General features: G+C 44.4%; 1 protein-coding gene across 2 annotated transcripts in view; it reads right to left on the reverse strand.

Annotated features, from left to right (window-relative positions):
• LOC138981980 (uncharacterized) overlaps nucleotides 1-13737 on the reverse strand; it is a 275745-nt gene that overhangs the window by 221565 nt on the left and 40443 nt on the right. For both annotated transcript variants that reach the window (XM_070355180.1, XM_070355179.1), the window contains exons 16-22: nucleotides 8877-9048; nucleotides 8134-8321; nucleotides 7493-7708; nucleotides 6711-6825; nucleotides 5777-6043; nucleotides 5038-5295; nucleotides 3894-4135 (exon numbers count right to left, since the gene is read on the reverse strand). In XM_070355180.1, coding sequence (XP_070211281.1) covers nucleotides 3894-4135; nucleotides 5038-5295; nucleotides 5777-6043; nucleotides 6711-6825; nucleotides 7493-7708; nucleotides 8134-8321; nucleotides 8877-9048 — 1458 coding nt within the window. The remainder of the gene's footprint in view (nucleotides 1-3893; nucleotides 4136-5037; nucleotides 5296-5776; nucleotides 6044-6710; nucleotides 6826-7492; nucleotides 7709-8133; nucleotides 8322-8876; nucleotides 9049-13737) is intronic.

Here is a 13737-nt window from a genome sequence, read left to right on the forward strand (position 1 = left end):
ATAAGATGAAAGTGTTTTTAAATTGATTTCGACAATTTAATTTTGATAATAATTTTTATATATTTAATTTTCAGAGCTTGTTTTTAATCCGAATATAACATATTTATATGTTTTTGGAATCAGCAAATGATGGAGAATAAGATAAACGTAAATTTGGATCGTTTTATAAAAAACATTTTTTTTTTTACAATTTTCAGATTTTTAATGACCAAAGTCATTAATTAATTTTTAAGCCACCACGCTGAAATGCAATACCGAAGTCCGGGCTTCGTCGAACATTACCCGACCAAAATTTCAACCAATTTGGTTGAAAAATGAGGGCGTGACAGTGCCGCCTCAACTTTCACGAAAAGCCGGATATGACGTCATCAAAGACATTTATCAAAAAAATGAAAAAAACGTTCGGGGATTTCATACCCAGGAACTCTCATGTCAAATTTCATAAAGATCGGTCCAGTAGTTTAGTCTGAATCGCTCTACACACACACACACACACACACAGACAGACACACACACACACACGCACATACACCACGACCCTCGTCTCGATTCCCCCCTCTACGTTAAAACATTTAGTCAAAACTTGACTAAATGTAAAAAACACCAACAACAACCTTGAAATAAATACGTGGTGAAAAGAGAGAGAGAGAGAGAGAGAGAGAGAGAGAGAGAGAGAGAGACAGACAGACAGACAGAAAGAGACAGAGAGAGAGAGACAAAGACACAGAGAGAGACAGAGACAGAGACAGAGAGAGAGAGAGACAAAGACACAGAGGGAGAGACAGAGACAGACAGACATACAGATCCGACAGCCAGCCATGCAGACAATAGGCCTATATATATGTTACAGTAAATTCTCAAAACCAGGAAATTTGCGAAATCCCTGAACATTTCAGTAAATTTGTGAATTTCCTGTTTCACTCAGGGATTTCACAAATTTCCTAAAAATTCTAGGAAATTTGCGAATTTCCTGATTTCAAGGGGCAGGAAATTCGCAAATTTACTGAAACACATTTGAAGGGAAACAAGTGCTTTGTTGGTTGCTTGTGAACCATTTAATGATTCTGGTTTCCTTATATTAATGCAAGTTAAACACTCATATTTCTCTCTCTCTCTTCTCTCTCTCTCTTATACTGTCATGTTTCCTAAAATGTTTAACATAAAATCTGAACGAGTACATTAAAAGGTACATTGTGACACTCATATGTCTCTGCTATACTGTCATGTTTCATAGAATTGTTAACATAAAATCTAAAGGAGTACATTCTCTGTATGTCTCTTATTCTGTCATTTTTGCTTGAAAATATTAACATACCATTATGACACAGGATAAAAACAAAACACACAGGGCATGTACGCACGTAATATAAGCATTCGCTTGAGTTCGTGTCCCTATTATTTCTCGTTTTATTATTGTCTCATGTTTAATTGAATAAAACCGTGTTTAAACCAGGACATATGGCAATGAAAAGACGCTTAAAAATGTCTTCATGGTGCGTCTTATTTATTGGTGCAGGATGGCTGCTGTGACATCTTGAACTCACATTACTTGTGCTTTGTAGCACTTGCATCGATTTGTTTTAAATTGTTTCGACCCTGCACAGCTGCATTTCACAAAACCTTGCCCGCCTGATGCTGACTGTTCTATCACGGCTGACCGCAACGACACAGCCTTGTCAAGAGAGACATCTTCTTCGGTTATGAGCGCGCTTGATGACGTCGAAAGTTTCCTCGATGGTGACATAGTAGACAGGTTTTTTTCCAGAACAATTCCTCTTCTTAATGAGCTTTTCAACATGACCACACTGTTTTATTTTCCTCACGTTGTCTGAACAGTTCTGTGGTGAACTTCAGTTCAACATCTGCATTGCCTGCCATCCTGTTGGGCTGCCTATCAGCAAAATGAACCAAACGCGGACTGAACTGCAAAGGCTTATGGTCTGTCAGACTTGGTAGTTCAGGTGTGATCTGTTTTTACATGAGTTTTCGTGATCCCAACACCAAAAACTTCTTATGATTTCTTTTCACTTTCCATTCATGTGGCTGGCGTGGCGGGTTGGTAGTGTGTCGGACCCAAAAATTGAAAATGTTCGGTTTAAATCAACTTTTGTTTTTCTTTTCTTCTAACAGCAAATCTATCAAAATCACAAATGTAAAATAAAGAAAACGGACTTTTTTCTTTTTTTTTTTTTTAATAATTTTACACATTTACCGAAACGTTTTTCACTGTTCAGTAAATTTGTGAAAAAATGGCATGCTCATTTCAGGAAATTCGCAAATTTCCTAGAATTTTTAGGAAATTTGTGAAATCCCTGAGTGAAACAGGAAATTCACAAATTCACTGAAATGTTCAGGGATTTCGCAAATTTCCTAGTTTGGAGAATTTACTGTAACATATACACACTCACACGCACACACAAAGGGAAGTGTCTGCCGTTTGAACATGTAGTATAGTGCTATCGACACGTAGCGTTATCGACACGTAGCGCTACAGTACATTGGTTTTTCAAAAATAGTGATATCGACACGTAGTTCTATTGAGACGTAGTGATAATGACATGCGTGAAGTGTGGCAAAAGCACTACGTGCCGATAGCACTACTGTTTTTGGCAATTTGTTTCGATAGCACTACAGAAAATAGCGCAAACGATACGTAGCACAAATGACACGTAGCGCTAGCTGGACGCACCGCAATAAAGTATGCACTGACAGTGACACTTCTGGTACATGTATTGGGCCTGTTCCCTTTCCCTTTCACTGATGCCGCATCAAACTGATCATACTCCGGTGGAGACTGATTTTACTAGGTTACAGAACTTATAAAAATGTGCAACCAACTTTAAGAGTCATGCAGTACTTGAAGTGAGAGTCAATGGGAACCAATCTCCCGGCACCTCAAAAAAGAATGACTGCCGCTAGCTTATATGTTCCTCTAACTAGCCAGGGCCGGACTAGGCGAAGAGGAGGGGGGGGGGTTGCCAGTGGTGGCCCAGGGGGATGTCCCCCCTGGCGGCAGGGGCTGATCAGTTCATTTTATGACTGGTTTTTTTCAAAAGTATATTGTGAAGATATGGGTGTGAAGGCGCAAAGCGCCGAGCCGACGGCGCGAAGCGCCTAGCTTGCTAGGGGGGTCCGGGGGCATGCCCCCCCGGAAAATTTTGAAAAAAAGGATGCAAAATGGTGCAATCTGGTGCATTCTGAGGATGATCATTACCAGTGTCAGGCAGCAGATTTTGTCACTGATTAATACCCCAAAAATTGAAACTCAATGTAAAATAAAGAAATGCATACCTCATTCAATATTTTTATTTTTTGGCTGGGGGGGGTCCGGAAACCCTAGAACCCACCCCCACCCCCCCCCCCTCGTTGTGGGGGTCAGGGGGCGAAGCCCCCTGAAGCTGACGGGTAGGTCATATTCTGAGATAGGAAAATGGTCGCTCCTTGCATGAAACGGCATAAAATAAGCAATAATAAAAAAAAATTAAATAAGTAAGGTACATGTTTAGGCTAGGGGGGGGGGTTGCGCAACCCCCATAACCCCCCCGGTAGTCCGGCCCTGCTAGCACTTACATAACACAGTCATACACAAGAACCAGCCGCAAGTTCACAGATACGTTCCGGGCCTTTGTTTCACAGATCTTGAAAAGTAGCGCTCTGCCTCACGATTTGATTTAGAGTTTTAGTCAGTTGCAGCCATTGATTGGAAATGATTAGGAATCAGTGAGAGGTGCCTGACTAAGAGATACGGAAAGACACTGGGGATGGTGACAAACATCAAGTTATCGCTAGAAAAGAACAGAACAAAACAAAAACAACAACAACAACAACTGACAACAACAACAACAACAACAACAACAACAACAACACGGGCCATACGGTCAACGCAGACTCACCGAAGATCCATCTTTGATGTAGGCTCTCTCCTGGGGCAGGAATTCCTGCAGCTGCTGGTTGTCCTGGGCAACGTTCTCGTCTATCCAGGCGCCGTCCACGTTCCAGAGAACGGTAAGCAGCAGATCATCGCCGGCGGGTGTCGGGAAGACACACTGAAAAGTGTCGTTGTTGCCAGGACCAGCGAAGCTCGCCTGGATGCTAACCTGCTCTACTCTCAGTGTTGAGCGACTGCTGGTCGATTCTTAGATGAGACAGAAAATAGTTGTTCCACTGTTACTGTGATTTTGTGAGTGTGAATGCAGGGCCGGACCCATGGGGGGATTCCAGGGGTTCCGGAACCCCACCCCTGGAAAAAGCATGTACCTTGCTTTGAGTGTTTTTTGTTTTTGTTTTTTTTAAAAATAAATTTTGTGTGTGTCTCTAACAAATTTTATTCAATGTGAAATCCGATGAGAAAAAGGTACCCCCCCCCCCCCCCCCCACAATGCTGCTCTTAACCCTCAAAACAAGGCCCAGAATGCACCAGATTGCACAGATTTTAACCGTTTTTCAAAAATTTTCCGGGGGAGCATGCTCCCGGACCCCCCTAATTCGCGCGCCTGCTTTGCAGGCGCGCGCTTGTGGCTTCGCCACTTTGCTGATTTGCCCCCCCAAAAAAGGAGGAACCCCCCCCTTACAACTCATTTGGTCCGGCCCTGGAATGGGGTGGGCCGGTGCCGGGAAGTTGGTGGGGGTGTTGGTGTGTGTGTGTGTGTGTGTGTGTGTATGCGTGCGTGCGTGTCAGTGTGTGTACGTACGTGTGTGTGTGTGTGTGTGTGTGTGTGTGTGTGTGTGTGCGCGCGCGTGTGTACGTTTGCGTGCGTGTGTGCTTATGTGTGTGCTTATGTGTGTCTGTTTCACCCAAATCAGTCAAACATTATAGTAGGTCGTAAGCAATCTCTAGCTTCACCTGTGAGGAATGTGATAGGCCTACTACCTGAAAAGTGAAGTCAACTTAAGAATGTCAACAATGAAGGAAGTTAATCTAGACCAAAGGAATGGGATACTAGGCCTACCTACCAAAGGAAGGTCAAAGAAGGTCAACGATTAAAAAAGTAAGATGTTCACACCAAGGGACCATATTTCAATCCAATCTCTACTCACTCGTCACGCAGGTGAACTGGGCATAGTTCCACTGCGGTGTTCGTTCGAAAGTCACGTTGACGTCGTCTCTGGTTGATGACGTCAGAATGCACTGACCACGGGAAGGGTTGTGTTTGATTGCATTGCACGTGCTCTTTGCGAGACAGCTTCTTTCACACTGTCCTTGAGTCCACACGTCATTCAGTATGATGTCATTGCTTCCTACAGTTGCCGAGTTTTGGAAGTTGCGCCACTCCACGTAGGAATCGTTACAGCGGTCTGCAAAATAGTACATTAATTTGAAAATGTTAGTTTCCAGGTTATCGACAGATACAACTTTCGAGAACAAATATGACAAAACAACGCATCAACGCGTCACTTTATCAGTACAGGTACAAGCATTAACTTTTTGTTTAAACTTTTGAAATTTGACATCTATTGATACCAGCCGTAAAGAGAGACGCTTCCTTCGAAGGCGGGTGATTGCTGTCCGGAGTATCGGAATACAGTAGTACTTAAATAGACACATCAATAGTTACAGTCCAACCTGTCTATAACAACCATCCATCCAAAGGACTGAGCAAAAGTGGTCTTTATCGACAAGTGGTCACTAAGGTAGGCCTGAATGTTACAGATAAACCTCGTCAGGATACTTTCGGGCGGTCGTTTCAGATAGGTGGTCGTTATCAAGATGCGGTCGTTATCGAGAGATCAGGTCGCAAGGGAAGGTTCGACGGTATGTATATGTGTACTAGCTTACCATCAGTGCAAGTCCAGTCGTAGTGCGAGACGCTTCCCTCGAAGGAGAGGGTGTAGTCCGGAGCGTCGGACAGGCGGTACTTGGACAGCATACACAGACTCTTGACGCTGTCGTAGTCCACAGAGCGACACAGGAAGTCGGGATCCTGGAGACAGGCGGCCTTGCACTGGTCAAGGCTGGTGACGTTGGTCAGTGTGAGGTGGTTGTGCAGGGCAAGACCTTTGCCGAGGGTCTCTGTCCACTTCACGGCGCCAGCCCGGCACGGGGCTGGGGAGCAAACATTACTGGGAGTAGATCGTTGTTTGTGTTGTTGTTGGTGGTTGTTGTGGTGGCGGTGTTAGTTGTTGTTGTATGTGGTTGTGGTGGCGGTGTTTTTGTTGGTTTTGTTGGTGTTGTTGTTGTTTTAGGTGGTTGTGGTGCTGGTGGTTTTGTTGTTGTTGTTGTTGTTGTTGTTGGTGGTGGTGGAGGTGGTGGTGGTGGTGGTGGTGAAGGTAGTAGCGGCAGAATTTATAAAGAGAGAGGTGAAAAGAAAGAAGAGGTTGGGTGTAGAGGTTGGATATGAGTGTGGAAAAACCACTGGACGTGATGCGTTGTTGTTGTTGTTGTAGGTGGTTGTGGTTGTGCTGTTAGTGTTGTTGTTGTTGGTGGTGGTGGAGGAGTTTTTGTTGTTTTTGATAGAGAGAGAGGTGGAAAGAAAGAAGAGGCTGGGTAGAGGTTGGATATGAGTGTGGACCAGCCACTGGACGTGACGCGTTGTTGTAGGTGGTTGTGGTGGTGGTGTTGGCGGTGCTGTTATTGTTGTTTGTAGTGGCGCTGGTGGAGTTTTGCTTTTGTTGGTTTTGATAGAGAGAGAGGTGAAAAGAAAGAAGATATTGGGTAGAGGTTAGATATGAGCGTGGAAAAGGCACTGAACGTGATGAGTCACTGTACTCACAGCTACTGGGGCTCCAGGAGCCGGAGTCCAGGGTGGAGTTACACACCTGGGTGTGGTTGTCCGGGTTGTACGTGCCGTCTGCGTAACACTCGCTGTCTATCACACAGGTGTCAGCCTGGGGGACAAGAGCAAAGGAGGTCAAATGTGGGCACACACAGAAATGCCCGCAAATCCTTGATTTGGGACTTTGGGGTGGACGTTCACGTACCTATATGTCTAGATGATGATGATGAGGAGGAGGACGTTCACGTATCTATATGTTTAGATGATGATGATGATGATGATGATGATGATGACGACGACGACGACGACGATGATGATGATGATGACGACGACGACGACGACGACGACAATAATGTCCATATGCGTGCGTGCGAATAATGTACGCGTGCTTGAATTGAGTGCGCGCGCGCGTGTGTTTGCATGTGTATGTGTGTTTGTGTGTTCGTTTGTATGTGCCGCGAAGAGACGTGCATGCGTGGTTTTATTGCTTAGCTAACCGCTGTTCAGTCAACCACGTCTTTTTGTCAACCTCGGACAAATCACAATATAAACATGCATGCAGATTATAACGACATTGTAAGGGGCTCCGCTCACATATGTCACTTCAGCAGGACCGACGACGCACTGCAGATTATTCCAGCCCGCTACACGTTGCATGAAAGAAAAACAGGCCAAGTACTCGTCATAATCCCTATCGCGGCATAAATAATAGGCCGTGCGCACGTCGTCTGTGCCGCTGAAACTGCGCAGGTATATTCTGCCCATAACATCCATCGTACCTTCTGCGAGCAGTTGCCCTGGGTAACGTCGCAGCTGAAACAAGCAGGGTTGTACGTCAGGTAGAGCAAGGCGTTACTTTGTGACCCGTCTTGGTTGGACACGCTGATGACGTAGTTGCCTGCTGACGTCAGAGCACACTGCACGCGGGTGTTGCTGACGTAGGTAGCTGTGATTCCACTCCATTCGCCAGTCTCCGTGTAACCACTTGCATTCACCTGAGATGAGTCCAATACAAAGTTTGAATGCATGTTTCAACACAAAATCTTCTTCCCCGTTTTTCTGCATTATCACACACCTGGATATATACAGACCGACTTTGGAACCATGAGTTTATTCTCACCACGGACAAAGTTGACTTTCTTGTATTGATATTTAAGCCCCGCTTCTAAGAATGACGTTGTCAAAAATACAAAAATGTTGCAAAATTAATCAACAATATGGGAATATATACGGATTTTGTGTTTTGTTTTCATCGCCACACCTTATTCCTCAATACATTTTTTGCTTTGGTTGAAAATGCGCTCAGAAAATACTGACTTCATCCACCTGCACCTTGAAAATACTTCTATGCATCAGCACGAAAAACTCCAAGTGAAATAATCAATAAGTAATAAAATAAAATAAAAATAGCTAGACTTACCGTTACTGGCTTGGCTAGGCATTTCAGCCGTTCGGTGTTGATGAAGGTGAGACCATAAACTCCAACAGATGTGCAGTCGTGCACCAAAGAGTTACACAGACTATTGGTCAAACCGGTTAGTGTGGGTGGTACAGTGGCATTGACACTGCAGTCTACTCCCGCCCAGCCAGAGTCACATACGCAAGCACCTGAGAACAAGATGATAACTATGAAATAATCAATCAAACAAACACAATCATAAGCACGCACGCACGCACTCACACACGCACGCACTCACGCACTCATACACACACACACACACACATACACACACACACACACACACACACACACACATACACACACACACACACATACACACACACACACACAATTCTTGTCTTTTGATTCTGTCGTCCCATAAAACATCAACATTAGGAGAAGGCAAAACAGACCTTGCTGACACAGTCCATACATGGAGCAAATGTAACGTTTTGTTTTGTCAATAATTAAACGTTCCAATAACCTACAATTCTTTTTTTTTTTAATTCTGTCGTTCCATATTACATCAACATTAGGTGAAGAAGGCAAAACAGACCACGATTTCGATGACGACTCTGAGCGTGTACTCTACACGTTCAAACGGCACAACTAGTACGTTTCAGTCAATGAATACGATAATAGGAAACGAAGAAACGAGATACGGAGAAACGAGATACGGAGAAACGAGAAACGGTCAACCGCCGGGAGTATGCCCAACAGACCTTGCTGACACAGTCCATGCATGGAGCAGTTGTCTCCACAGCCGAGCGTATTGAGCACCGAGACAGGGGGACCCTCTGGCAGCCAACGGATCTGGTTGGCCTCCACCTGGTGCCGACACTCTTCTTCTAGCACGTGCACTGCGTCAGCCACCAGGGAAGCACTGCCGCTCAGCTGTCAAAGATTGAACAGTTACACTTTCGGAAGAGTCAAAGCAAACAGAAGTGTTTAGTTTCACTAACCAACATTTAGCGATTGGTCTTTAAAAAACTAGGGGGAAATAGCATAATCAATGATTACACATGCATACGGAGGGAGAGCGAGAGCGAGAGAGAGAGAGAGAGAGAGAGAGAGAGAGAGAGAGAGAGAGAGAGAGAGAGAGAGAGAGAGAGAACAACAACAACAACAAGAACAAGATTTTATTCCTTTAAGGCCTTAGCCCCTTTCGGAAGGGGGCTGGTTACACAAAAGTAAAGCGTGAGAGAGAGAGAGAGAGAGAAAGAGAGAGAGAGAAAAAGAGAGAGAGAGAGGTAGAGAGAGAGAGAGAGAGAGAAAGAGAGAGAGAGAGAAAGAGAGAGAGAGAGAGAGATTTATTATACAGACAGACAGACAGACATAATGAGAGACAGGCAGAGAGACAAATAGTCGGGTAGCTGAGTTCAGAACAGTGCAACATGCTAAACGTTGAGGGTTACAAGCATCCACCTGGTCTCAATGGAGAGTCTGGACGTGGAGTAGTGTAGTCTAGGTAGGTGGACATTCTGAATTTGGTTTGTTTAGCCGCCATGACACTTTTCAAAATGGCCGCCTGGAAATCTTATGCGGGTCATATATCACGTGTTATATGGACTAAAGTGTCAAACTAAAGGGCTATATATATGTATTTTGACATGAAGAATTCAAATATGCAAGAATAAACATGATCTAAGTAGGTGGACATTCTGAATTTGGTTTGTTTGGCCGCCATGACACCTGTCAAAATGGCCGCCTGAAAATCTTATGCGGGCCTTATCTCACGTGTTTTATGGACTAAAGTGACAAACTAAAGGGCTATATATATGTATTTTGACATGAAGAATTCAAATATGCAAGAATAAACATGATCTAAGTAGTGCATGGTATGATAAAATATGTCAATTCTGCGTGAAATTCTCGCGTTTTTCAGTCATTGTTGTGTCTAATCATGTACATGCTCAAAATAACAGCCAAATTACCAGCAGTACATGATTGCATTTTAATAGAAGCAATATAATGCCAATTTAAATCAATGGGGTTTCTTTCAGGGTGATTCAGTCAAACATTTAATGACAATCTGACCGGAGCATTAATCGGCTTATTGGTTTCAACCAGAAGGTGAGCACTTGTGATCCGCCACCGACAGAAGTTGGTCCAATGCCAATCCTGAACTCACCAGCTCATGAATTCCCTACAATATGGACCGTCATGCAGAACTGCAAATCAATGACTGAGAAGCTTGGGGAGAAATACACTGTGATCACTTTTGACGAGCAGTTGTACTCAAAAGCAAAGATGTTACAGTGGGACCAACTGGACAGCTGTAAGGATATCGTCCTCATGCGGGGAGGGTTCCACACATCGATGAACTTCTGCAAAGTTGTGGGCAAGTACATGAATTCATCAGGCATAGCAAACATCTGGGTAGAGAGTGGCGTCCTCGGTGAGGGGACAGCTGAGAACATCATGGACGGAAAAGGTTGGAATAGAGCTATCCGCATGCACAAACTCACAGTCGAAGCTCTGTGGTCCATTCTTTGGGAGCGCTTCAAAGAATGGGCCACAGAGAACGAGAAGACGGTCAGTGAAAACCTCCAGAATTCAGCAAAAAGAGTCGCTCAAGGCTTTGCCATCAAAGATGACAATAACACCCAGTCATCCCTGGAGGATCTGTTGTCCTCCATTGAGGAAGTCAAAGTCTTGTTCGATGAGTTCGAATACTCCCCTTCGGAGAATGCAACCTACCAGTACTGGAGGACCTACATGAAGCTAGTCTCCATTCTGTTGAGATTTACTCGCTCTCTCCGTGATGGCGACTGGGATATGTCTATCATCTTTTGCTGAGATGCTCCCATGGTTCGGAGCGTTTGATCACTATCATTACACCCGTTGGAGGACAGTCTTTTTGGCGGACATGAATATGCTTCCGACGACAGCGCCTGAGGTGCACCTGGGTTTCTTGGCCGGCGATTTCGTCACCAAAGAAACGAAACAACTTTTCAACCAGATCGCAGATGATCAAGCGATGGAACACGTCAACAAAACTGGAAAAGTCGCTGGAGGACTTGTTGGCATTACAAAAACAGACACAGCCAGGGACAGGTGGTCTCTGACACTCAGCGCAAGGTCTCAGCTGGCAAAGGACACTCAGGCCATGTTTGGCCTGTCTAGTGCTGCTGATGAAGATGACGAGCACGACTGTGCACACAAGGACTTCGGGAAAAAGAGGTTGAAACAGGATCAAGATGATCTACAGAAACTCATCAACTTGTTTCAGACATTCAACCCCTTTGCTCACCCATCACCAGACCTGATTTCACTCACAACTTGTGACGTTGCCAGTGATGTTGTGAAACATGACTTGCTAACAGCATAGGAAACAGGAAAGAAAGTCATCTCAGAGTTTGTGCAGAAAAGATTTGTCCTGAAAGAGACTCTTTTCCATGACAGAATCAAAACCAAGAAACTCTGCACCTTGGAGAGCATGTACACACTTGAAGTCAACACTGGAAAGGAGAAAACTGTTGCCCTCAAAGCCGACAGGGACTTGTTCAGACGTGTGATAACAGCTATGGAAGCAGGACGGGATGCTGACATCAACAAGATGTTGGAACAAGAGCTTTGTGGAGTGCCTCTCTCGCTAGCAACTGCTGACTGCAGATTGCGACTGCCAAGAAACAAAGCTGATCTGGCCAAAATACTTCAGCAAAATTTGCCACAGAATGCTGCTCCAGCTCCAAGCACAACCTGCACCATAGTTGATGGGATGGCGATGATACAAGTCTTGGGAAATCGGATGGGAGCACAGACTTTAGGAGAGTGGAGTGACAATGTTGCAGAACACGTTAACAAGTACTTCTCACACTCCTGCACCAGAGTTGACTTGGTCTTTGACAGGTACATCAAACAAACAATCAAATCGACGACTCGAGGCAAGAGAACGGACGGCAAGAAAGGGATAAGAAGGAATGTACTGTCACGCACTCAAGCACTAGACAAATGGGACAGATTCATACTATTGGAGGAGAACAAGTCCAGCTTGGCCAACTTCCTTTGCGAAGAGCTGGCAAAGAATTTCAGGAATGAGCCTGGAAAAGAGCTGGTGCTGAGCGGTGGCTTTTCTGATGCCGAAAAGGTCTGGTCGTCATCTGACAGAGATGTCACACATCTGTCATCTGCTGAGCAAGAAGAGGCAGATACCAGAATGCTTCTTCATGCCAAAGAAGCAAGAGAACAAGGATATCCACAAGTAGTCATCGTCAGCCGTGACACTGATGTTCTTGTTCTACTTGTCGCTCACCAACCACAGCTCAGAATCTTTGTGTGGATGGAAGAAGCACTTTGTGCCTGTGCATCAAATTAACATCACTGACCAACAAAGAGAATCATTGCTGGCATTCCATGCAATCACAGGTTCTGACAGCACCAGCCAGTTTGCTGGCATTGGGAAGGAATCTGCATGGAATGTTTTCCTCGACAATCCCCATCTTCTCCAAAGACTTGGCATGGAAGACTTTCCTGATGAGGAAGTGCTCATGGATGCAGAATCATTTGTCTGCAAACTCTACAACCCGAACACCCAGCAGACGTCCACACAGCCGCTGCGATGCGACGTTTTTCACAGCGTGAAGAAAACGCTTGAGAACTTCCCCCACACACAAGATGCTTTGAACCTACACATCAAGAGATCTCACTACCAGGCACTTGTGTGGAGGCGGGCTCTGGAAACTAAGCCACACCTACCGGCTGTTGTCAACAGTGGATGGAAGCTGGTCACGAAGGAGACTGGCGACGTGATTGAGCCCATCCTGCTGAGTCGTGCACCCACAACTGACACAAGACAACGTTTTCTCGAGCTCATAGATTGTGGCTGCACATCTTGTGCTACAAGACGCTGCAGATGTTGGTCCAGTGGACAAGGATGCACAAGAGCATGCCGATGCAAAGACTGCAGAAACCCACACACTTTGGCAGGGCTACGTAACTAAGCCTTAAAATACCACTTTGTGCCTGATAAACTATTGTTCTGTTTCCATGGAGGCATGTAGCCTGTCATACTCAGTGATCCAGAAGCGACAAATCGTTTCTTATAATGTTACATACCCATTATTGTGCTATCATTACATGTTCATTGCTGAAAAAGGAAGACCTAACGAGTGTAAATGTAATGCATAAACGTTTGTGCATCATGTTGTACTATGGTATTTGACATTGTTCTTGTGTATTGAAGAGTCAGAGTTGTTGTGTACTGAAAGTGCATAATTAGCATGATAATTATGCTATATAGTATCATTGGTGTTTCAGAAGTATTACAATTTTCAGTTTATATCATCACCCAATGTTTGTATTTTCTTGTCATCATTGATTTCAATTTGTTGTTCTCCAAAGCAATATGGAGTAAACTCTTTGGACGCTGATATGGCATTGTCTAAGATAGCAAATTCAGAAAGATAATACTTACTAAATTCGTACATCGCACAGAGCTATTTTGTCAAATATTTAATTTTTGTAAGGAAATGTGAATGTTAGGGTTATTTTTTGTGCCACCATTGACTTTGTCATCATGCAAAACATAGGAATTGACTCCATGTTTTTGAGTTTATCCCAAATATAAGCTGAGATATGAAG

The sequence above is a fragment of the Littorina saxatilis genome, linkage group LG12, assembly GCF_037325665.1.
Source record: "Littorina saxatilis isolate snail1 linkage group LG12, US_GU_Lsax_2.0, whole genome shotgun sequence".
NCBI lineage: Eukaryota > Metazoa > Mollusca > Gastropoda > Littorinimorpha > Littorinidae > Littorina > Littorina saxatilis.